At 41.5% G+C, this 24,248-nt stretch overlaps 1 protein-coding gene across 2 annotated transcripts in view; it reads left to right on the top strand.

Annotated features, from left to right (window-relative positions):
• The window catches only part of rp1l1 (RP1 like 1), a 32,273-nt gene extending 11,136 nt beyond the window's left edge, over window positions 1-21,137 (top strand). Inside the window, exons 1-3 of one of the 2 annotated variants that reach the window (XM_033021378.1) lie at window positions 670-707; window positions 2,263-2,437; window positions 15,369-21,137. In XM_033021378.1, coding sequence (XP_032877269.1) covers window positions 2,338-2,437; window positions 15,369-21,019 — 5,751 coding nt within the window. In that variant the 5' untranslated portion in view covers window positions 670-707; window positions 2,263-2,337 and the 3' untranslated portion in view covers window positions 21,020-21,137. Of the gene's footprint in view, window positions 1-669; window positions 708-2,262; window positions 2,438-15,368 lie in introns of those variants that run through there. The other variant, XM_033021377.1, reaches the window with a different exon arrangement.
• Window positions 21,138-24,248: the final 3,111 nt, after the last annotated feature.

Consider the following 24,248-nt stretch of genomic DNA (forward strand, 5'->3'; position numbering starts at 1 on the left):
CAGCTGCTAGGGCAGCGCCGCCACTTCTATCTTTTAGCTTTTCAGTTTGTAGAAAATACTCAGTTCCATCTTTTATCAGTCCAAAGTGGATGATCACACCTGCCTGCATCAAAATCAATTTGGCACAGTTTGACTATTTTACTTTCGATTAATGTCTTTGTAATTTAATGCTTCTAGTTGTACAGCTTACAACGCCAGCTAATTTGCAACTCTGGCAAACTTGGATATGTTGATATCTTCTGAATCATTTATGTGAGTGGTTGCAGCACCAACACAAATCCGCATTGAACAATTGCAGCCACGTCCTACCTATCTGAGGAGTCATAGATAGATGCAGCACAGAAACAGACCCTTCGGACCACCGATTCAACCACCCATGAATCCTATATTAATCCATCTTTGTCCTTCCCACATTCTCATCAACTCCAATAATTCCATCACTTATCTACACACTAGAAGCATCTTACAATGGCCAAATTAACCAGCCAATCCACACATTTTGGGGATGGGACCCGGAGGTGGCCAACCTAGTCACAGGGAGAACATGTAAGATCTGCACAGACAGTGCTCAAGGTCTCTCGTGCTGTGAGGCAGCAACTGCTTCACTGTACCTCCATTATTATTATTACTATTATTATTTACAATTATTAATTATTGTCTCTTATTCATGGGGTCTGTCCCCAACACTCAAATGATTTCCTGGCCAGGTGAGTAAATTCAATTCAGTGAGTTTAATCTTTGGGCGACAGTCTCATCTGCACAAATTTATCAAAAGCCTTCTAGAATCCTATTTGGATAATGTCAATAGCCATTCCTCTGTATTCTGATAAACTATTTTCCTTGTTAATCATTTGATGTACATATAAGCACCTACTTCTTAACTTTCCATGTTTTGGTTGCAAGAATGTGCAAATGCAATCCCTCAACTTTCACAACTCGGTAGATCTAGCCTCTATAAAAAATGTTATTTTCTTTCTTGCCACCAGGCTGGATAATTTCACAACCATTCACTTAACTGATTTGTATTGCTTAGTAGTGTCTTAACATGCTGTTCAAGCTTGTTTCCCTATCTAATTTTGTGAACTTGCAAATTTGGATGTATTGGAGCAGAATTTGCAGTCAATTATGAGTTACTTGTTTTTCAGTGCTGCCGAGAGAAGCTAACTCCATCCATCACAACGCAATTCACAATGAAACATCACTATGTGTTGGGAACAGCAGGTTAGGTCTTGCCCACAAACAGATGAATGTTATTTTGATTAGCCTAACTCTTCTGTCAAAGCTGTCAAATTATTGAATGTCTCTTACATTTAAAATGATTCGGATTACTCCAATAGTAAAATATATTACAATAAAAATCACTTTAAACAGGCTTAAAATATTGAAATAAACTGAAACAATTAAAAAAATACATTGGAAGACACTGAAGAAGGGTCTCGACCCGAAACATCACCGATTTCTTTTCTCCAGAGATGCTGTCTGCCTCGCTGAGTTACTCCAGCATTTTGTGTCTATCTTCGGTTTAAACAAGCATCTGCAGTTCCTAAAGATTTATAATTACCTTAATCTTACGTTGAGAAGATCAGCAATGTAATCAGGCTGCACTTTACTGGAAAATTAGGAAATGAGCTTAAAAATCAGTGGACTGGGCACTATCCCATTTGGGGGATCTCCACTGGACAAGAATTTCATCTGCCGATAATGTCTCAGGTCTGATAAACCCATCAAAAAAGCAAGCTCTACTGAAGTAACTAAACAAGATATTAATTCCAGAAGGAAGCAATTACTTTTCCCGATAGATAAATATTTTACACCCCTGTCCTCTACACTTGGTGGCTCCTAAGTGCCAGGATTCCAATTTCACCTTAAAATATTGGATATCCCTGTTTTACCACCAGAGAATTTGGACCTATTCTCTGGGTTTAAATCATTTTAAACTTTATATAGTATTTTGGATAAATTAACTGGCATATTAAATGTGTGGGTAGAATTTTGCACTATCGTCCATAAGCATTAAAAAAAACCCTCCATTATGTGACAATATCATTTGGTGTTGGTGCACCAGCAGCTTCTTCAGTAAACTGGATAGGGTGCACAGTCTAGAGGCTTTGGATGGTGGGGAAAGAGAAATGATTGAACAATAGTTGTTCATTCATTGAAGGTTAATAATTTTGTTTTTTAAAAAGCTGCAATGAAGTGTCAGCACATTATACAGGGAGACACCGTTTTAACCTGAAGAAAGATCATGCTTGTTTGTTACAGATTGGCACCTTGCAGGCTCTTCTTCAAAGCCCTAATGTGCTGGTGTGCGTTGGATCTGAAGGTTTCAAACCAATTATGAATGAAGATGTCAGAGGACCATCTGAAAAGCTGCCAGGTGTGCCAAGGAGGTCTCGGACCGAAAGCAATAATGATTCAGCTGATACCAAGAAAAACGGTTAGAAATTTTCCCTTTCAATTCATTTTTTAAAAGTGTGAAAATAGAATGCAACTGTTGACAAAAAAATAAACATTGTAGCAGTAACAATCAAGACCATCAGATTTAATTTTGAAGTAGTTCAAACAATGGTCTTGAGTGTAAATTCCCAGAAAAATCACCGGTGCCCTCGTCTTTTAGCTAACTATGTAGAATTTCACACTAAATTTCATTTTTATAAATTCCCTGCATATAGGAATTGTACACTTGTTGCAGTTTCAACATTGGGCAAGTCAACAGTTCTTAAAGAGTTGTGATCATATTTACCAGAAAATTAATTATTGTAGTTATCACCTTGTTAGCTATGCTGCAGTGAATATCATGGTCCGTTTTTGATGTTTTCTCTGCTTATTCTAAGATCAAGGGAGGGCTGATCACTGGGGAGTCTAGCCCAGGCAAATGTAAGCAGGATGTATTGGATAGACAAGATAACTGCTTCCCTCAACTCACAGCAAGTTCCTGCTATTCTCTTCCTCTTCCCACAATAATAATTTCTGGAATTTGCTCACCCATCCATTCCTGTAGCCCATAGCCCTCAATTGCTACCATTTGTTCAAAGCTGCCTCCACAAGTCCTGAGCTGAACTCTTCTGCCACGTGCTAATATTCCCATACTTTGGATAGGTTGCCATTTTGGCGAGCGGAATGCCGCAGCAGAATATTTAACTGAGACCTTGCTATTAAGTTCAGCAGATCTTCCACATTCCAATCTTGTTGTGTTGTCTTGGTGGACTAGTCCATATTCAGGGTCTCTGCGGCCAACCTAAATGAGCATGCCACTGCCGGCACAGACTTTCTTCATAAGTGGTTAGAGGACTGCGTGCCAAAGCAGTCAATCTGAGTGTTTCCCAACTGGAAACTATGGATGAACCATGAGGTCGATTCACATGTGAAGTCCCAGTTTGTGGCGTTCTAGTTAGATGATCCTGACCTGTACAGGAAATGTAGGTTTGACCTTCGTAAAGCCATCAAGGATGCCAAGAGACAATTCTGAACCAAGTTAGTCAAGTACACCACTTGGACACCCGTCGATTGTGGCAAGGCTTACATGCTATAATGGGTTACAAACCAAAGTCTGGCAATGCAGCTGGTAACAATGTATCCCTCTCTGATGAGAATGCATTCTATGCTCATTTTGAAAAGAAGGTCAGTGAAAATATGTCATTCACTGTCATTCAACAGCCTCAGGTGCACCTGTACCCATAGTCACCACTGCAGAATCAGATTTGTCTTCATGAGAGCAGACCCATGGAAGATGACTGGCCCGGATGGAGTTCCTCGCCGTGTTCCCAGATGGACCTGCTGGCAGGAGCATTCTGGGACATCTTTAACTGCTCCCTATGCCAATCTGGCAATCCCACCTGCTTTAAGAAGACCGCTATCATCACAATTGGGCAGCACCGTGGGGCAGCAATAGAGTTGCTGCCTTAAGGGGCTGTCCCACTGCGGCGACCTAATCTGTGAGTTTAGAAGAGTTTGCCCTCGACTCAAACTCGTAGCATGGTCGACACGTGGTCCTAGGAGGTCACTGGAACTCTCCTTCATGCTCGAGGGTAGTTCCCGCCCTCTGCTCAGTCGCGGAAATTTTTTCAGCATGTTGAAACATTTTCTGCGAATAAAATTTGGTCGGCATGTTTCTTTTTAACTTCTAGTGCAGTGGAGTGGGGTCGCTATTTAGTTACAGGCAGTCGAGGGCAGCCGTAGGCAATCTCCTTCACTGACTGGGCATTTTAATTGGCTCATTGGAGTTTTTAGGATGAGAGAAACCGACCAGTAGGTAAAATGCCCGCTAAACTTTATTAAACGTTGTCGGACCTTAAAACCGTCTCCACTCCTTCTCCCCCCATCCCTTCCCTGTCTCTCCCTGTCTCTCCCTGTCTCTCCCTGTCTCTCCCTGTCTCTCCCTTTCTCTCCCCTTCTATCCCCTTCTATCCCCTTCTCTCCCCTTCTCTCCCCCTCTATCCCCTTCTCTCCCCCTCTATCCCCTTCTCTCCCCTTATCTCCCCCTCCGCGCTCTCTAAAGGACTTACCGCACACTGTGCAGCCATCTTTTACCTTCTTTTTCATGGGTGTGTGTGTGTGTGTGTGTGTGTGTGTGTGTGTGTGTGTGTGTGTGTGTGTGTGTGTGTGTGTGTGTGTGTGTGTGTGTGTGTGTGTGTGTGTGTGTGCGTGTGCGTGTCAGCAGCATCGCTGACGGGCGATCCAGCTGCAGGTTTTTCAGGCCAGTCCCCTCGAGCTTGAAGGTCAAATACACTCTTGTGAATTTGCGGATTAGAAGGCCGCAGTGGGACAGCCGCTTTACAGCGCTTGCAGCGCCGGAGACCCGGATTCAATCCCAACTATGGGTGCTGTCTGTACGGGCTTTGTACGTTCTCCCCGTGACCTCGTGGGTTTTCTCCAAGATCTTCGATTTCCACCCACACTCCAAAGACGTACAGGTTTGTAGCTTAATTGGCTCGGTGGTATAAGTGTAAATTGTCCCTAGTGTGTATAGGATAGTGTTAAGGTGCGGGGATCGCTGGTCGATGTGGACTCATTGGGCCGAATTATGCCTTAATGACTACCATCTGGTGGCTCTGACATCCCCCATCATGAACTACTTCAAGAGACTGGTCATGGTGCACATCATCCCCACCCTCCCACATTGCCTGGAGCCACTGCAATTTGCCTACTGTTGCAACATGCCGGTGACAGATGCCATCTTTCTGACACTAGATTCATCCCTGGAACATTTAGATAATAAAGATGCCTCGGTCAGACTGCCATTTATTGACTATTGCACCGTAATTCTAATCAAAGTCATATCCACAATACTGCGCCTAAGATTCAGTAACCCTCATCCCCCCCACTGCAACTGGGTCCTTGACTTCCTGACTCACAGACCCATATTAAGGATAAATGACAAAACATCCACCATGATAATATTCAACACCAATGTACTCCCCATACACTCACAACCGCTCTAACTCTTTCTACCAATTTGTAGATGACACCACCAAAGGAAAGCCAGATGAGACAGAGTACAGGAAGGAGATTAGAGGGCTTAGTAACATGGTGTTAAAACATAACTTCACCATCAATGACAGCAACATTCAGGAAGTGCGGTGGAGTACATCCCCTTGTCGGCATCAATGGCACTGAAGTGGAGTTAAGGTTCAGTCTTCATCATTTTAAATGGTGCAACAAACTTCAGGGGTTGAATGACCTTTTCCTGTTCCTTATTAGTATGTTTCTATAATCATGGTTATCATATAACAATAGACAATAGGTGCAGGAGTAGGCCATTCGGCCCTTCGAGCCAGTACCGCCATTCAATGTTATCATGGCTGATCATCCCCGATCAGTACCCCGTTCCTGCCTTCTCCCCATATCCCCTGACTCTGCTATCTTTAAGAGCCCTATCTAGCTCTCTCTTGAAAGCATCCAGAGAACCTGCCTCCACCACCCTCTGAGGCAGAGAATTCCACAGACTCACTATGTGAGAAAAAGATTTTCCGCATCTCCGTTCTAAATGGCTTACCCCTTATTCTTAAACTGTGGCCCCTGGTTCTGGACTCCCCGAACATCGGGAACATGTTTCCTTCCTCTAGCGTGTGTCCAAACCCATAACAATCTTATAAGTTTCAATAAGATCCCCTCTCATCCTAAACTCCAGAGTGTACAAGCCCAGCCGCTCCATTCTCTCAGCATATGACAGTCCCGCCATCCCGGGAATTAACCTTGAAACCTACGCTGCACTCCCTCAAAGCAAGAATGTCCTTCCTCATATTGTGGGACAAAAACTGCACAAAACACTCCAGGTGTTGTCTCACTAGGGCTCTGTAGAACTGCAGAAGGACCTCTTTGCTCCTATACATCGACTCCTCTTGTTCTAAAGGCCAACTTGCCATTTGCTTTCTTCACAACCTGCTGTACCTGCACGCTTACTTTCATAGACTGATGAACAAGGACCCCCAGATCCCGTTGTACTTCCCCTTTTCCCAACTTGACGCCATTTAGATAGTAATCTGCCTTCCTGTTTTTGATACCAAAGTGGATAACCTCACATTTATCCACATTAAACTTCATCTGCCATGCATCCGCCCACTCCCCCCACCTGTCCAAGTCACCCTGCATTCTCCCAGCATCCTCGCAGTTCACACCGCCACCCAGCTTTGTGTCATCTGCAAATTTGCTAATGTTACTTAGAATCTCTTCATCTAAATCATTGATGTATATTGTAAATAGCTGCAGTCCCAGCACCGAGTCTTGCGGTACCCCACTAGTCACTGCCTGCCATTCTGAAAGGGACCCGTTAATCCCTACTCTTTGTTTCCTGTCTGCCAACCAATTTTCTATCTATGTCAGCACTAGACCCCCAATACCATGTGCCCTAATTTTACCCACTAATCTCCTATGTGAAACCTTATCAAATGCTTTCTGAGAGTCCAGGTACACTACATCCACTGACTCTCCCTTGTCCATTTTCCTAGTTACATCCTCAAAAAATTCCAGATGATTAGTCAAGCATGATTTTCCCTTCGTAGATCCATGCTGACTCGGACCGATCCTGTTACTGCTATCCAAATGTGCCGCTATTTCACCTTTTATAATTGACTCCAGCATCTTCCCCAACACCGATGTCAAGCTAACTGGTCTATAATTCCCTGTTTTCTCTCTCCCGCATTTCTTAAAAAGTGGGATAATATTAGCTACCCTCCAATCCACAGGAACTGATCCTGAATATATAGAACATTTGAAAATTATCACCAATGCATCCAAGATTTCAGAGCCACTTCCTTACGTAACCTGGGATGCAGACCATCAGGCCCTGGGGATTTATCAGCCTTCAATCCCATCAGTCTACCCAACACCATTTCCTACCTAATGTGGATTTCCTTCAGTTCCTCCATCACCCCAGATTCTCTGGCCACTAGTATATCAGGAAGGTTGTTTGTGTCCTCCTTAGTGAAGACAGATCCAAAGTACCTGTTCAACTCATCTGCCATTTCCTTGGTTCCCATAACAAATTCACCTTTTTCTGTCTTCAAGGGTCCAGCTTTGGTCTTAACTAATTTTTTCCTCTTCACATACGTAAAGAAGCTTTTACTATCCTCCTTTATATTCTTGGCTGGCTTACCTTCGTACCTCATCTTTTCTCCCCGTATTGCCTTTTTAGTTATCTTCTGTTGCTCTTTAAACATTACCCAATCCTCTTGCTTCCCGCTCATCTTTGCTACGTTGTACTTCTTTTCTTTTATTTTTATACTATCCCTGGCGTCCCTGGAAAGCCACAGTCGCCCCTTACTCCCCTTGGAATCTTTCTTCCTCTTTGGAATGAATTGATCCTGCACCTTCTGTATTATTCTTTGAAATACCTGCCATTGTTGTTCTATTGTCATCCCTGCTAGGGTATCTTTCCAGTCAACTTTGGCCAGCTCCTCCCTCATGGCTCCATAGTCCCCTTTATTCAACTGTAACACTGACACCTCCGATTTAACCTTCTCCTTCTCCAATTGTAGATTAAACTTGATCATATTATGGTCACTACCTCCTAATGGCTCCTTAACCTCAAGTTTCTTTCTCAAATCCAGTTCATTGCATAACACTAAATCCAGAATTGCCTTCTCCCTGGTAGGCTCCAATACAAGCTGCTCTAAGAATCCATCACGGAGGCACTCCATAAACACTTTCTTGGGGTCCAGTACCAACCTGATTTTCCCATTCTACCTGCATGTTGAAATCTCCCATAAAAATTGCCTTCACTACATGCCAATTTTAACCCCTCATTCAACTTGCACCCTATATCCAGGCTACCGTTTGGGAGGCTGTAGAAAAGTCCCATTAGGATCTTTTTACCCTTACAATTCCTTAGTTCTATCCATACGGACTCCACATCTCCTGTTTCAATGTCACCTCTTGCAAGGGGCTGAATTTTATTCCTCACCAACAGAGCTCCCCCACCCCCTTTGCCCACCTGTCTGTCTTTTTGATTGTAGGTATAACCTTGAATATTCAGTTCTCAGCCCTGGCCCTCTTGCAGCCATGTATCTGTAATTCCCACAACATCATACTTGCCAATTTCTAACTGAGCCTCAAGCTCGTCCACTTTATTTCTTATACGTCGCGCATTCATATACAACACTTTGACCTTGGTATGCACCTCCCCTCTCACACCGCTCACAATTGGCCCTGACCTTACTCTCTTATCCCTTCTCGAACTTTCCTTCCCATTAATTTGAGAGTCTTTTGTAACTTTTCCTGCACTAACTTCCTCTTCAACTCCTTATAGTAGCAATGTTACAAAATTTTGAGATTTTAAAAATCAAGTCTGTAATTTATCCCATCAGATAAAGCATAAAAATAAGTTTAATTTGACACCTAATTCACTTTCATATCTCAAGTATTTAAAAAGTTATGGCCATTTTCATACTGGGAAATGAGCATCTTGTTCCCTATTGATTTTCTATGGACATAACAAAAAAGCTGTGATCGTGAACAGTCAAAAGCCCATAACTTTCTTAAAAATTAAGAGAACTGAATGAAATTTTCAGTTATCATAGATTGAAGCATTCTGAAACAAATATAAAATAATCTTACTTGGATGACCTGAAATTAAAGCATATAATTAGTTAGTTACCTAATTGTAGCTAATTTCAGACTTCAATTACTAGATCTAAACATCTATCCATTTCTTAATAAATGATTAACATTTTTAAATAGCCTAAATGTCCAAATAATATTCACAAATAATTCACGATAAAACATGATTTTAAAATCTCATTTACATTAATTTATAGGCCAAATGGAAGGAATTTAGTGTTTAATTGCTGTAAATAAATGTCCATTTAAATCAGCTTTCCAGTGGGTCCCTGTGGAACGCGCTGGTTTAGAACGTTCACATTGCGGTAGATTTGTGCCCCCAAATGCCGAGAAAAATACTGCGGGATATAATGGGCCCAAAATGAGCTACTCGCAATATTAAACTTTGTATAAAGGGATCTTTAGAAGCCCTTTTTAATGTAAAAATATACAGCCAACCTTCTGTGGTTTGCTTTATGAGACCCTGCGGTTGCTGGCGGTCGCGGGTTTAGAGATTGATTTTTAAACTACTATAACTATTATTCAAGGCCTTTAAACCTAATAATAGCTTTTGCGACGGGGTCTTTCAGCGATTTTTCGTTAATAATTAACTAGGCTGAACATTTTCGATTGGAACAGCTTAGAGAAAATCGCGTTTTAAACCCGCCCCCTCTAAACGGCGCCAAAATCGCGCACACCCGCAACGACAGATTTTCACCGACGCTTCAGGTAGGCTTTGCAACATACCTACTTATAGTCCCAATTTGTCAATCCCTCCCCCCCACTATTTAGTTTATCAGAGACATTGCAAAATGATTTGGGGAATGGTCTATGGGTTAAAGGACTTTGGTAATTTGGCTGGAAGTGAGAACCTAGGATTATTTTCCTTGGAACAGAAAAGGTGAAAAACGAATCTGATTCCAGACAAGTTGAACAAAAGAGAAGATTATGATTGGTAGAAGGTGTAAGTCCAGATCACACTGATTTATTGTTTGTCAAAGAACCAGGATGAAATGATGAAAATCTTTCTCGGGCAAAGAATTGTCATTGAAATTAAGTACCTGTAACATTGGTGGAAACATATTCAATCATAGCTTTTAAAGGACAATTGGATGGACATTTGCTGCAGACAAGATTGCACAACAATGTAGAACGAGCTGGGAATTGGACTGAAAATATTGCCTTGTTAGAAACTTGATTCAGGCTGATGTGGTCATAGAATGGTACAGCATAGAAATAGGTTCCTAAGACCCACCTCATCCATGCATATCTATGCTAATCAATTTCCCTGCATTAGGCCCATATCCCTCTGTCTTTCCTATCCATGCACCTGCACAAATGCCTTCCAAAAAAATGGTACAGTATCAGTCTCTACCACCTCCTTTGACAGCTTGTTCCAGATAATCCTATTTGTGAATGATTTATCTCTCAGATCCTGACTCAGGAAAAGACTCAGATTACCTATTTCCCTGGTAATCATGTACACCTGCCAGTCTCCAGTGAGAATAAAGAAAGCCTACCCAATATTCCTTGTGACTAAATACATTTCTTACATGATGTTTCTATAATTCTCAGAAAAACATAGTACATAAAATAAATCAGAGTACATAAACAATGTGAAATTTATCAAATTATTAGCTACTAGGAATTACGCGAATTTGATGATACAGTAATGGAAGTTTGATTTTGTTTTTCAGTGGTAACAGCAAGGAAACTCAAACCTGATTTGAGTTAGCCTGTTAGTAATTTATTGTTCAAGTGTTAAAATAGTCTTCACTGAAGAGAGTAATTTCAGATGGGAGTTTGGAATCTCAATGTTCCTTAAAGTAGACCTAAACACAATGAAAACAAAAAATGTCCGAGATTGAAAGAACATCATTGCGCTCAAAATCTATCTCATTGTAAACACTTGCAAGATTTTTAAATACCTATTTACATTTATTGTGAAATACTCAAATATATTATAGACAACAATGCAAAGCTCTTTCAAGATTGCTAAGAAATGTAAATTCATCCTAATATGCATGTTTTAATTAATTCACCTATTTATTTTTACAAAATGCCATGTTAACAGATGTAACTTGTTCTTTGTCAGCATTAAGTTCATCTTAATAGTTACTAGGTCTCATTCCCCAAGGCAATATTCCACCAAACTGCGCATGAGCGGCTGACGGACACGCACAGCACAGGCGCGACTGCCGCGTTCAAAATTGTGGCGTTGACCGCAGAAATTACATTAAAGTTAATAAAGTGAATAGAGGACCCATGGAGCTGTTTGTAAAATAGAACAAAACTTACCTGTGGAGCCATTGGGTCCTCGTAGTGAGGCCAGGCAAGTACATGCCGGAAAAAAACAGCGATCTGAAAATCAGCAAAGGCCCCAACTGCGCACGTGCGGGTACCGGGCCCACTGCGCACATGCGGGGTGACGGGGTCATTTGGTGTCACTGCCACATCGGCGCCATTCTCAATTGCGACGTGGCTAACGAGCCTCCCCCAACTGCGCAGGCGCGGCCGACAAGTGGGGGCACTGTTGTGTTAATTTAAGTTAAAATGTCAATAACTTGAAAAATATAACATTGATCTGAATGAAACTTGGCTAATGCACATCACAGGATAATGGTGAGTAATGTGGGCCTAAAATTGTAGCGCTATCATGTACTGTTTTTGCGGAGTTTCGGGAACACACACACATATATACAAACAAACAAGATGAGAGTTTTAGTAAAATATATACAATACCAAGTGGGACCCATTGGGTCCCTGTCACATGGGTGGCATGGTCCCCCAACGCAACCTGTTCCCCTAATGCAATATTCGACCACACACCAATAGCCCCCACGGGATGCCTGGTCCCCCAACGCAACCCGTTCCCCAACGCAATATTTCACCACTCACCCGTTCCCCCAACACAACCTGTTCCCCCAACACAACCTGTTCCCCCAACGTAATATTCCACCACTCACCCATAGCCCCCAACTGCACAGGGGAGGCTCATTTCCCCTTATTCACATTCCCTCTTTTTTAAATTAAAAACAAATCCAATTGCACTAGCTGCCACTTGCTGCCAGGGCTCAGTGTCCTGGGATTTGCAACATTGTAGTGGGCAGGGTTACAATCCCATTGTAACGTCATAGCTGGAACTGCCACTGCAATCTCAAGTCATTTTTCTCAAAGTGTGGTTTTGTAAAGTTAAAATTGTGAATAACTTGGAAAATATAACATCAGTCTGAACGAAATTAGATACACCAGTCCACAGGACAATTGTGAGTAAGGTGGTCCAAAAATTGTGGCGCTATTGTGTACCATTTTGGCGTAGTTCTGGGATCACATGGCCAGGCCAGGCCATCGAGGACCATTTCACCTCCAGGGATACAGCTCGCATGTGACAGGGAATACATCACCTAACAAACCTCAGGGGCAGCAGGGACCCACCGACAGCTGCAAATACATCGCTGGCAGAGGAGCTCAACCACTTTTTTGCCCGTTTCGAGAGAGGTCCGAATGAAAGAACCTCTCTCCAACTGGACCCTGCTGACCAGCCACTTACCCTCCAGTTAGAGGAGGTAAAGCGGGCCCTGAGAACTGTTAATGCTAGTAAGGCTGCTGGCCCGGATGAGATCCCAGGCAGGGTGCTCCGGGACTGACGCAAAACTGCATTTCGTTGTACCGATACTCAGTATTTGTGCAATGACATTAAAGTTGAATTGAATTGAATTGACTGTGCTCACCAGCTCGCTGGGGTATTCACAGACATTTTTAACCTTTCCCTAGCACACTCCTCCGTGCCAGTGTGCCTGAAAAGCACCACTATCATCCCGGTGCCCAAGCAGACAAACATCAACTCCCTCAATGACTACAGGCCACCTCCTGGAATCTAGGAGGTGGCCTGTAGTCTGCGAGGAGGTGGAGAGGGTGCCTAGTTTTAAATTTCTAGGGATCAACATCAGTGAGGATCTTAAATGGTCTGTGAACTCTGCTGTAGTTGTAAAAAAGGTACAACAGAGACTTTACTTCCTCAGAACACTGAGGAAGGCCCATCTGTCTGCTAAACTGCTGGAGTCTTTCTACTGCTGTTCGGTAGAAAGCATACTGACTTACTGCATAACTGCCTGGTTTGGGAACTGTTCAGCAGCTGACAGAGCAGCTCTCCAGAGGGTGATAAAAACTGCCCAGGGTATCATTGGACTCCCCCTGCCCCCTCTGGAGGACATTTACCACTCCAGATGCCGCAGCAGGACCTGTAATATCGTGAAAGACATTACACATCCTTGTCACCACCTTTTCACACTGCTGCCCTCAGGAAAAAGGTACAGGTCGCTAAAGTCACGCACTGCCAGACTCAAGAACAGCTTTTACCCATCAGCAATCTTGGAACTGAACTCTGTCTCGGGAGCGGGTTATGGGGAAGGAGGGGGGGGGGTGGGAGAGAGTGTTAATTTATGTAAATGTGAATCCATGGGTGGGTTTGGGGAGGGAGGGAGTGTAAAAATTATGAGTATGTGAATGTTTGAAGTTCTTTTAAATGGAGAGACACAGCAATCTCGTTGTATGTGACACATGCAATGACAATAAAGCATTCTGATTCTGATTCAGGCATGCACACACACACACACACACACACAGAAACAAACAAGATGAGAGTTTTAGTAATGTACTAGACCAAGTGCAGACCCGTTGGGTCTGTTCCCCCAATGTGCGGTTGCGGGGGGGGGGGGGGGGGGGCATTTGGCGTCACACACACTAACTACCACCCTGCACACATGCTAACTACCCCCCTTGATATTATATTAATTTGCTCCTTTTACCCCATAACCACCCTATCCACTGACGCATAGCCCCCAACTCGCAGGTGCGTCTAGAGAGGTGGGGGGGGGGGGGGGGAGGGCTAGAGAGTGAGGGCAGAGAGAGAGTGGCAAGAGACAGAGATAGAGGAGCAGAGACAGGGCAGGAGACAGAGGGAGAGGGGGGTGGAGGGGAGGAGGAGAGGATGGGTGGGTGAGGAGGGGAGAGGGAGATGGGGAGAGAGATGGGGAGAGAATGGGGAGAGAGTGGGGAGGGGGAGGAGAGTCTATCCCCCACCTCCCCCACTTGTCACCTCCCCCCCCCCCCACTATCCCTCCTCGCCTCCCCCACTGCCCTCCGCTCCCTCTATTCCACACTCCCTAGCTCCCCCACCCCCTCCTCTACTCCCCCCTTCCTCTCCCTCTATGCCCCCTCCTCCCCCACTCTCCCTCATCACCTCCTCCCTCTTCTCCTACTCTCCTCCAATCCCTCCCTCACCTCTCCTTTCCCCTACCCTCAGTCACTCCATCCATCCCTCCCTCCATAACTCCTCTCCCCTCCCTACCCTCCTCTCCCTCTATCCCCTCTCCCCCTTTGCCACCCCAGGATCTCAAAGTTGCCGCTCCTCCTTTCCCTGCTTGCATGTCCCGGAGGAGCATCAGCCGTTGGCACCCTTAGAGCCAGGCCTCAGGTCGGCCCGGAAGCATCAGCAGCTACGGCCGTGTGGGCGGGGGTGGGGGGGGGGGAGGGGGGGGGGAGATCTCGGAGAAAAGATGGGTGAAGAGCCATGGGGGAGAGGGGGGTATCGCGGGAGAGGGGGCAGGAGCCAGCGATGGGGCCAGGGGGGAAGGGGCTCTCCTCCCCCGGGATCAGATTCTCCACTTTCCGTTCGGCGCCATCTCCCGCCTGGGCCGGGCCGCTTCAGGTCCCTCTCCGAAAATTGTGTCCGGTTGGAGACTTCTGCCGGCCTCCCTCAGCTCCTGTAAAAACGCGATGGCGCAGGAAGGGGCGGACCGTCCCGCGGAGTGACAGGAGAAGAGACCAATGCGCACGGCGCTGACTGGCAGGAGAGGAGATCGATCTGCGCACAAAGATTTTTAAAGCTAGCTAACTTTTACAATAGACCACCGATCGGAACAAAACTTGGTGCACTCGCAGCACAGGAGAACGACGAGTGAGCTGGCAAAAAAATCATAACGCTATCACGTACCGTTTTTGCGCAAATAGAAAGACCGCGCAAACCAGAAGAGCACAAGATCAGAGTTTTAGTTATGTATAGATATATAGATAATGTAGATTGCTTTTTTAAATTTTAACCATATTATCTGCTGTGTTTATCCTTGCTTGAGTTTACATCATAAATTATTCTTCTTTGAAATATTTATCTTTTATAAAAGCTAATAATGACAAAATTGCTTCCAAATTAAATACAATTTAATCTTTCTCTATTTTTTTTTCTCTTCTTTACTCCAAATTCTGTATGACAAATATCTTTCCTCTAAGGTATTGTTGAATATTTTCATGAAATACTATTCTGTATTTGACAGATAACTTTGGACTAGAAACTAAGAAAAGCATAATTCATCCCAGAACACCATCTCGGTCATCCAGATTTTCATTATCATCAGACAAGTTATTTCCTAATACCTTGAATATGTCCTCAAACAACAATGGGCAAACTTCATTTGTGGATCAACCACGTGAGAATAATTCCGAACTTATTGATTCTATGATAGATGACAATATTGAGAAAAGAGTTAAAGTGAACAAGGATGGCAGCCTTTCCGTGGAAATGAAGGTTCGATTTCGTTTGCTTAATCGTGAGACACTTCAATGGTCCACACAGATCAAGAGATCCAGTTTGGCTGGGAAATCCATGAATGAACGTTTGTGTTCAGTGGAAGGCCATGCCACGGAACAGGCTGATCAAAGTAATAGTTTTGATGAATCATTTTATCCAGCCGATGGTGATGACACCTGTGTTTCAAAACTCGATGGAGCAGAAGCTGAAGAACTCTGCTGTGAGAACTGCTGCAAGTGTTGTCAAGGGTACGATATTTGGAAAAATCCATTGTATGCTGATAATATTACAGAAGTGAACTCCAGAAATGGCAAATACACTCACTCTTCTCATTCAAGCACATTACCATGCCGACGTGTAACGTACAAAAGCGAATCTGTTGAAAGCATGCAAACAGCATCAAGTGAAGAATATACACATATTGTACATCAGATAAAAAGCCATTCAGAGTCTGTGGAAAATAGGGACGAGGGAGCAGAATATTGTTCCCTGAGTCACTGTAGTAGCCAAAGTGGTGGCTATACATCTAGTTCTAAAAGTGTAGGATATCATGAGAGTAAAACATCTTTTTCTAGGAGTCAAAGTGCCATTGCTTATCAATTTTCATCACATGGCTCTTCAAACAACAGTCATCAAAACCTACATGATGGAGATCTTTCCTGTGTTTCCAAATGCAATTCCATCGGTTCCTCAAAGGGAAAGGTTGCAGTAAAATCAACAGACATGGCAGAAAATGACAGGCTTGCTGCTTCGTACACCGGTTTTGCAGATTCAAAAGTTGATTTAAAAGATGCTAACATTAAAGCAACTGATGATGAACAAGCAAGTAACATTATTGCATCTCGTCATTGTGCAAAATGCAAGAAACAAATTAAACTGGAGGATGATTCCAAAGCAAGTTCTCAAAATGGATCTGCAAATGGGTCAAAATGTTCAACTAATGATTGGAAAGAATCAGCTGCATTGAACCAATTGCACTCAAGCATTAAATCAAACTCTCCTACCCAAATTACTGGTAAAATAAATGACACAAGTGATACTGGGGGTACCGATGAAGGCAAAGCATATTCACTTGAATCCAGTTGCTCCATTCACAGTGATAAAATGTCAGCTCAGGAAATATATGAGGACAATAGACCGGCAAATAACATTTCATTATCTTCAGCAAAATCCAAAACTGGTAGTCATATTAAGATAGATTTAAATGAATTGGAAAGACATTGTACTCCTAAAATCCATGGCAAAAATTATGATATTCATGGAAGACCAATAAGCAACACAACCGACGCATCTTCTAAAAAGAACAAAAAACAATCAACAAATAAGCAGGCAGAAGATGATTCAATTCCTTCTCGTTCAACTAACTCCTTAGGATCATTGACTGACGGTAAAGATGATAATGTTTCATGTTCAGACTTAAATGGAAAAAATAGAGTGAAACTAAAATCTCAGTCAGCTACTTCCACCCATTATGAACAATCAGCAGCAAGCCAATGTGCAAAACATATTGTGACAAATTTCAATGACAAAAGTCGAATATCCTCTGAATTGTTAAATGATAGCCTTTCTGACAGCTTAAGTAGAAGTGAAAGTGCCATTTCAGAGGATGATGGGAGTTCTTCCACATGTGTACCTGACAATACTGAACCAAATTTAAAAGCTGCTGAAAATGTAAAAACAAGCAATGAGGATAAAACACTCTCTTCAACATCGGAGTTACAAAATGAAGTCAGTATAGGAATGGAGCAAGTAAGAAGCCAAACAGCTAGCAGGATTTGTAGTGGTATTTCTAAAGCATCTGCTGTCAAGGCTGATGAAAGTCAAGAAATGCAGCAAGTTGAAAGCAAACCAGAAAACAATGATATTTCAATACCTCCAACTATAGCAAAGGTAGATCTTTTGTCTTGTAAGACAAATGAAAAAGCAGCAATTGAAATAAACACAGTGGCAGAAAATGTTTCTGTTCAGAGCATGCCTCAGTCTTTGGAGCAAAGAGGAAAGGGTGGTGGTAAAAGGACTCCACATTCACACACAGAACCAGGTCAGAAATCTAAAAGGAGCTTGACTCCTAATAAAGTAACAGATAAAACACTTACTGAATTTAAGCCACCCACACCAGGAGCTGAATCGAATTTAATTGAAGGAAGCACCAGTCAAAAATCTCAGAAAGAAAACAGCATTAAAAGTGATAATGACAAGAAGAGTGAAAAAGTCAGTAGCAAAGAAAAAAATAAGCATAATAATAATGTAAAACAAAATAAAATAAAAAAATCTAATCATCCTGTTGCAGTTGCATGTGGAAAGAATTATCTTATACCCGGTGTATTGCCAAATCCATCTCTTGAAGAGGCTGTTCATGAATGGTTGAAGAATATTCCATCAGAGAACATGCTCATCAAATATGACAGCATTGAGGAGTTCCAAGGTAAGTGTGAAAAATCAGCAGCAGGTGTGACAGAAGGAGAAAAAACTGAAGAGTGTACAAAAACATTTGAAGAGAAACCACATGAAGTGGAATCTACTGCAACCAATCTTGATTTTAAAGAGCAAAACAATTTTGAGTTGGAAACATTGGAATGCAGCAATAGTTCAAAAGCAGAAGATGAAATTTCAGCCCAGCCTAATGTCAAAGCGGCAGATATACTGCAATCTAAGCCAATTAGTTCTTGCTGTTCCACAATGAAGCAAAGTCTACGAGATGACATTTTACCAAGCAACGTGCATTCCCCTGTTGAGGTTATAAAAGTTTTTCTTTCTTCTAGGCAGAGAGTAAAAATGGACAGGTCAAATAGTGTGCCCGATTTAAATATTGCACATGAGAGAAACCTAAGCCATTTAGCCAAGGCCCTGTTGACATGTCTTGCCAGTCTGCAGTTTTTTGATAAAGAATCTTCTGATTCTGCGAGCAAGTTCAACAATGTTGAGAATTCTGCACAGAAAGAGCTTTTAAGTATTTTAAAGTCACTCTGGTATACTGACATTGCTAAAGAAGGTGAAGGAGAGCTCTCCCAAAGTGTTGTTAAAAATTCCAAAACTTTTAAAGGCCATAATTCAGCTGATGATAACATAACGCCGGTCTCCTCTTCTGGAGTGGATGTCAACAGTGGATCTGGAGGTTCAGGAGATGGTAGTGTGAGTGGGGGAAAGGATGTCTCTCCAGCAGCAGAGAGAAACAAAAGTGACTTAAAAACAAAAACCTGTACCAGCAAGACAGATGAGATATCAAAGCAAAATCAACCTTCTATAATGACAAACTCATTTGAAGAGTGCTCTAAAATATATACTGAACAAAATGAGAAATATGAAAAAAACTCAATATCGTCCATAGAGTCTGCAGTGACAAATGCTTCACAGAGGAAGGCAAAGGTAAGAAGCTGCAGAAATGCAGAGCACAAGTCAAAAGATAGTAATAACTTTGAAAAACGGTCTCTTTCAAGAAACTCAAAATTATCGCAGTCAGATATTACCTCATCCAGTTCAGTTACCCAAGACATAGCTTGCCATGTCCGATGGAACAGCGAGGAGCAAAGTAATGATAAGCATTTTGTCAAAAATGCAGACAACGTAGGGAATGGCACACAGGACGCAACTCACAACTTACAGGAACAGCATGCTCCAGGAGCAGAAGGAATGAGGCCATCTGCTAAGAACAGCATTAATATGGAAGACATGGTTCATCATAACAAGGCAAAAGATTATAAAGAGGGAGTCAGTACAAGCAAGCCTGAAGAAATTGACGAAACAACAAAAACATTTGATAATATCAATGGAATAAAAGTATCAGAGGAAATAGCAAGTGCTAATACAGCACAAGAGGTCATGGCTAAGGTAAAGGCTGTGCCAATAGAAAGGAAATTAGCTGATCCTGATCCAGCTTGGTTACTCAAACTGCTGATAAAACTGGAAAAGCAATTTATTACACATTATGTGGACGCAATGAATGATTTTAAAATTAGATGGAATTTAGAACCCGATGGACGATTAGATCAGATGATTGAGGAATTAAGAGATGACGTCAGTCGAAGAATGCAAGGAAGCATTGAAAGAGAGTTTAGAAAAGTCCAAGGTAGGGCAGGTAAGAAGAAGCCGTCACCTCCACAGGAACCACAGAGATGCGAGTCATCCGGGCAAACAGAACAGAGACGGAGACGGCTAAAAGCCATGTATAAAATGGAAACATTTTCTCCATCTTCTAAAGAATCTGATCATGAGTACAGCGCAAATGATTTTTCATCTCTGGCATGTGATGAGAATCTGAGTTCCCATCTGAAGGGAGGTGACAAAGTTGATGCTCAAGATCAGCTTGAAAAAGTATGTCCTTGTGATTACAGCACAGGTAAATACAAGTCTCCAAACCTTGCAGCAAATCAAAAGCAAACCAAAACTTTGGTCAAAAACTTTGATTTGAAAGAAATCCTTAGAATGAAAATGAATAGACCTAATGAGCAAATAACAAAACAGATTAGCACAGATGGGGCCGAGGAATTATTGAACAAGGAAATTAAGAAAAGTGGTTGTAATGAGAATGAAGCGTTGGAATCTGGTTATATTAACAATGAAGTCGGTCAGAATTTAGGGGATATTAAAGAAGTAGATATATGCAATGATGATCAAGGAAATAAAAGTGAAGTTGGAGAATTAGCAAAAATAAAATCAATTGATGGCCAAAAGACCAATGAAGATCAAGGTGATCTGGTTTATAAAGATGAAAGTCTGCATCAAAATGACAAAGCAAATCCCCAGTGTGCTGAGTGCAAAGCAGGTGACAGTGAACATAATAACGAAGAAGCCAGCACTATAACTATGAAATGCAAAGAGCAGAATGAAGAAGATGATTTAATATCCAATGATACAGATCTAGAGACAAGAAATGATAGTAAATTAGAATCACCAAATTCTTATAGTCCGAAAATGTCCGAAAACAATGTAAGCGAGACTGTGGAGAATAATGTTAGAGATGATGAGGTTCAAAATTTGGATAACAATGTTTCAGAGGAGCACGTAAAATCTGATGTTATTAAAAACTTCCACAAAGAGGTATTGGACATGAACGGAGCATTAGCTACAAGTGGGAATGTTATCAATTGCCCACAGCACTCTGGAGAGGGAGCACTAGAAGATTCCACTGAAGAAAACACGGCTGATAACATTCAGGGGAGTGCTAAAGAAGCTACAAGCAGCAGTTCAAATAGTGCAGGAAACAAATCGTCCCAAATGTACCCAGGAAGCACATCAGATGAAGACAGAAAAAGCATTGGTACAAGTGCTGAAGTATCTGAAGATGAGAAAGAAACAAGACATAATTCAGCCACCGATCCTGAGCATAAAGTTTCTATGAGGAACCAATCAAAGAAACCTAGTTGCAATGAGTTCAATGAGGATGATCTGGATTTTTAAGCATTCCGAAAAATGGCTGATAATAATTCTAATCAATATGGTTACATTGAGTTAAACAAGTTTAAACCAATTATTAAATTTCTCCACATATATAAAATATTAGTGTAATATAAGAATAACTGGAGGATCCAGTCATATTCATAGAAACATAGAAAATAGGTGCAGGAGTAGGCCATTCGGCCCTTCAAGCCAGTCCTTTTCTTTTCAACACTGGCATCTCCCACATCCTCATACCAGCTTTCATCTACCCAACCAGTAACATTTCATAGTTATAGAGTCTCTGCTCAGTTCTATCATTCTATAAAAACACAGTCTTGAGTATCAGAAAGCTTCAAATGTTAGCTATTCTTACAACGTTCAAACATATCTGCAACCAAAGACTGGGAGGGGGGGATTTATTTGCATTAAAACGTATCAATGACAATTCACTTCCACATCTAAATTACTTCTTTCCTTTCTTGTTCTGTACCTGGAATTAATTATCTTTAGATAAAAAATATCACAATTTGCTAAATACGTTTGAAAGCAATAAACCCAATTATGTCACTGAGGTACAACCTAAATCTTTAGTATCTTTAGAAAATGATATGCTAATCATGCTCCCTAAATAGTTACAGTTCCTGTGACTCTAGCTTCTCTCAGATAAACAGTAATATATATGTCTGGACAGTCAGTCCTGATTGGAGGAGTACAAGTCTCAGCTGAGGTCCAAATAATATACTCATATCACCCCTGCAATAGGCCAAAGATCAACTAAATTGTGAATTTGTGAGAATTTTTATTTGGATATTCAGGAGGTTTCTGGTCTTTCTGAGAATGATCCCTACACTAACCCCAAATCCTTCACTATTCGCCCTGCCCTGCATCTTAAACATTTGCCGTTTGAGAGAGGCACGTCTAGATGTATCCCTCATGACCGAATTCTCTTTCCCACCTTAGAAATCTACTCAAAGTATTAACAGAGCCATACAAATGGCATTTAAGGACTTACTGAGATCCAAAGTGTATTGTTCGTCTTGGGATAATTATAACTTTCAATCAAAAATCCCAAAGTTATATAAATATTTATTATAAAACAGAAAATTATCAACATTCATACCTTTGGACAATCACAATTTTTTAAAGATCACATAATTATTCTAATTGTAATGTTGCACAATGTAATTTTGTATGACTTCATAGCATTCTATGTTGACACCTTCCTGTATAGCCAGAAGAGATCCAATGGACTAGATTTCTTTCTCCAATACTATTCTAGAAAAGATTCTACAAACATACATGCAATAATATGTTAAATTAAAACAGTGGAGTTTTGGCTTTGCTGCAATATTCTGTTTGTATTTTGTATTTTTTAGCTCTGTGGGAAGGCGAATACATGTATCTATGTATCAATATCTTTCTTCACTGCCAATTGTCTACTGTTTTGAATTTTCATGTAATAAAAAGGAACTGCAGATGTTGGTTTGCAAAGTCTCTGGAAAAAATGGATAGATTATATTTGGGTCAGGACCCTTCTTTATATTGATTGTAGTAGGGAGACAGGGGAATAAAAATATGTTTGTAGAAGTTACCTAAAATTGGAGAGTTTAATGTTCATAGCGTTAGGCTGTAAATGTGCTATTGTACATTGGCAACACCAAGCATAGCCTATTGGACCTCCCGGTTACCAACCACTTAAATTCCCCTTCCCGTTCCCATACCGACCTTTCTGTCCTGAGCTTCCTCCATTGCCGGAGTGAGGCCACACTGACATTGGAGGAACAGCACGTCATACATCACTTGGGTAGCTTACAACCCAACAGTATGAACATTGAATTATCCAATTTTAGTTAACTTCCCTCCCACTCCACTAAAGGTCCATTAACCAGCTTCACAGTTTGCAACAATGTATCCCTCTTGGGCTCACGCCTGTCTCTATCCAACAATCGGCCTTTGAGGAAACCTCCTTGCCTGAGGTAATTTGTTGGCAGCCCTGATTTGTCCTGTTTATTTTCGCTTCCAGTTTTTCTCCCTACTACAATCAGTCTGAATAAGGTCGCATATCCATTTTTTTCCAAAGATGCACTGAGTTACTCCAGCATTTTGTGGCTTTTAAATTTTCATGCTTGGCTCAGGCAGAGAATTAATTTATGTGTGTCAGATCCAACAATTATATATTTCATGGAATCTATATTCGGTACTGTTTCTCATCAAAGAACATAAAATTAATTAACATCAACACAAATATTTTGTATTTGTAAAGTAAAACATTTAATTCCATGTTTGGATCTTGCGAGTCTCATCCTCAGTGGAAGGAAGAAAGAACATGCATTCATACCAAGTCATTTGAAAGCATTTAGCAATCAATGAAATGCAATCACTGTGTTCTGTGGGTAAATATATTAACCAATTGCTCATAGCAAGGTTCCACAAGGGGCAAATAAATGCTTTGATTATCTGCTTTTGATGTTGTTTTGAGGGAGCAGTGCCAGCTAGTAATAGGAAAACCTTTTCAGCTCTACATGCTGTTGCAACTATTGCATCTTCTTGAATGACGGGGAGGTAGATGGAACCTCTGCGTCTCAGTGCTGCACTGAAGTATTACAGTAGTATTGTAATGGAGGAATAAGAGGGACCCTGGAGAAATTCATCCTTTTTGAATTTAAGTCCTGGCAGAGGTCTTTGAACCCATAATCTCCAGGTTCAAAGGTCAACATAATGGCAAAATGAGACAAGGGGAATACTTCAACAGCTTCTTATAGTCAATGGCTTGGTTGTCTTTGAAAGCTTCTTGCTATCATTTAATCAGCAGATTTACCTGCTGCAAATCGGGATAAATTTGAGCATAAAACAAAAAATGACAAACTTGATTATTAGGTTGACCTATCACATTTGATAGAAAGTAAGGAATAAACATGACGTGCTAAAATAAAATGTTGCATTTAGTACTGTACACCCGTTGTCAAATGTGCACAATACTGTATTAGTTTGCATAAAATGCCAAATTGGAATTTTTGAAATTGCATTCACAAATAAAGAACTTATTTTCAAGATTTATTTTGGATAAGCTTCTCTGTGGATGTAGGCAGTTTAAAATAAAGAATCTAAGATGATAATAAAGATTGTGAACTATATTACTCCAAATACAGAAAGGTAACAGTGATTAGAATTTAAATAACTTTTTTCTTTGCTATTAGACAATAGACAATAAGTGCAGGAGTAGGCCATTTGGCCCTTCGAGCCAGCACCG

This window comes from Amblyraja radiata, chromosome 5 (assembly GCF_010909765.2).
Source record: "Amblyraja radiata isolate CabotCenter1 chromosome 5, sAmbRad1.1.pri, whole genome shotgun sequence".
In the NCBI taxonomy this organism is placed as follows: Eukaryota; Metazoa; Chordata; class Chondrichthyes; order Rajiformes; family Rajidae; genus Amblyraja; species Amblyraja radiata.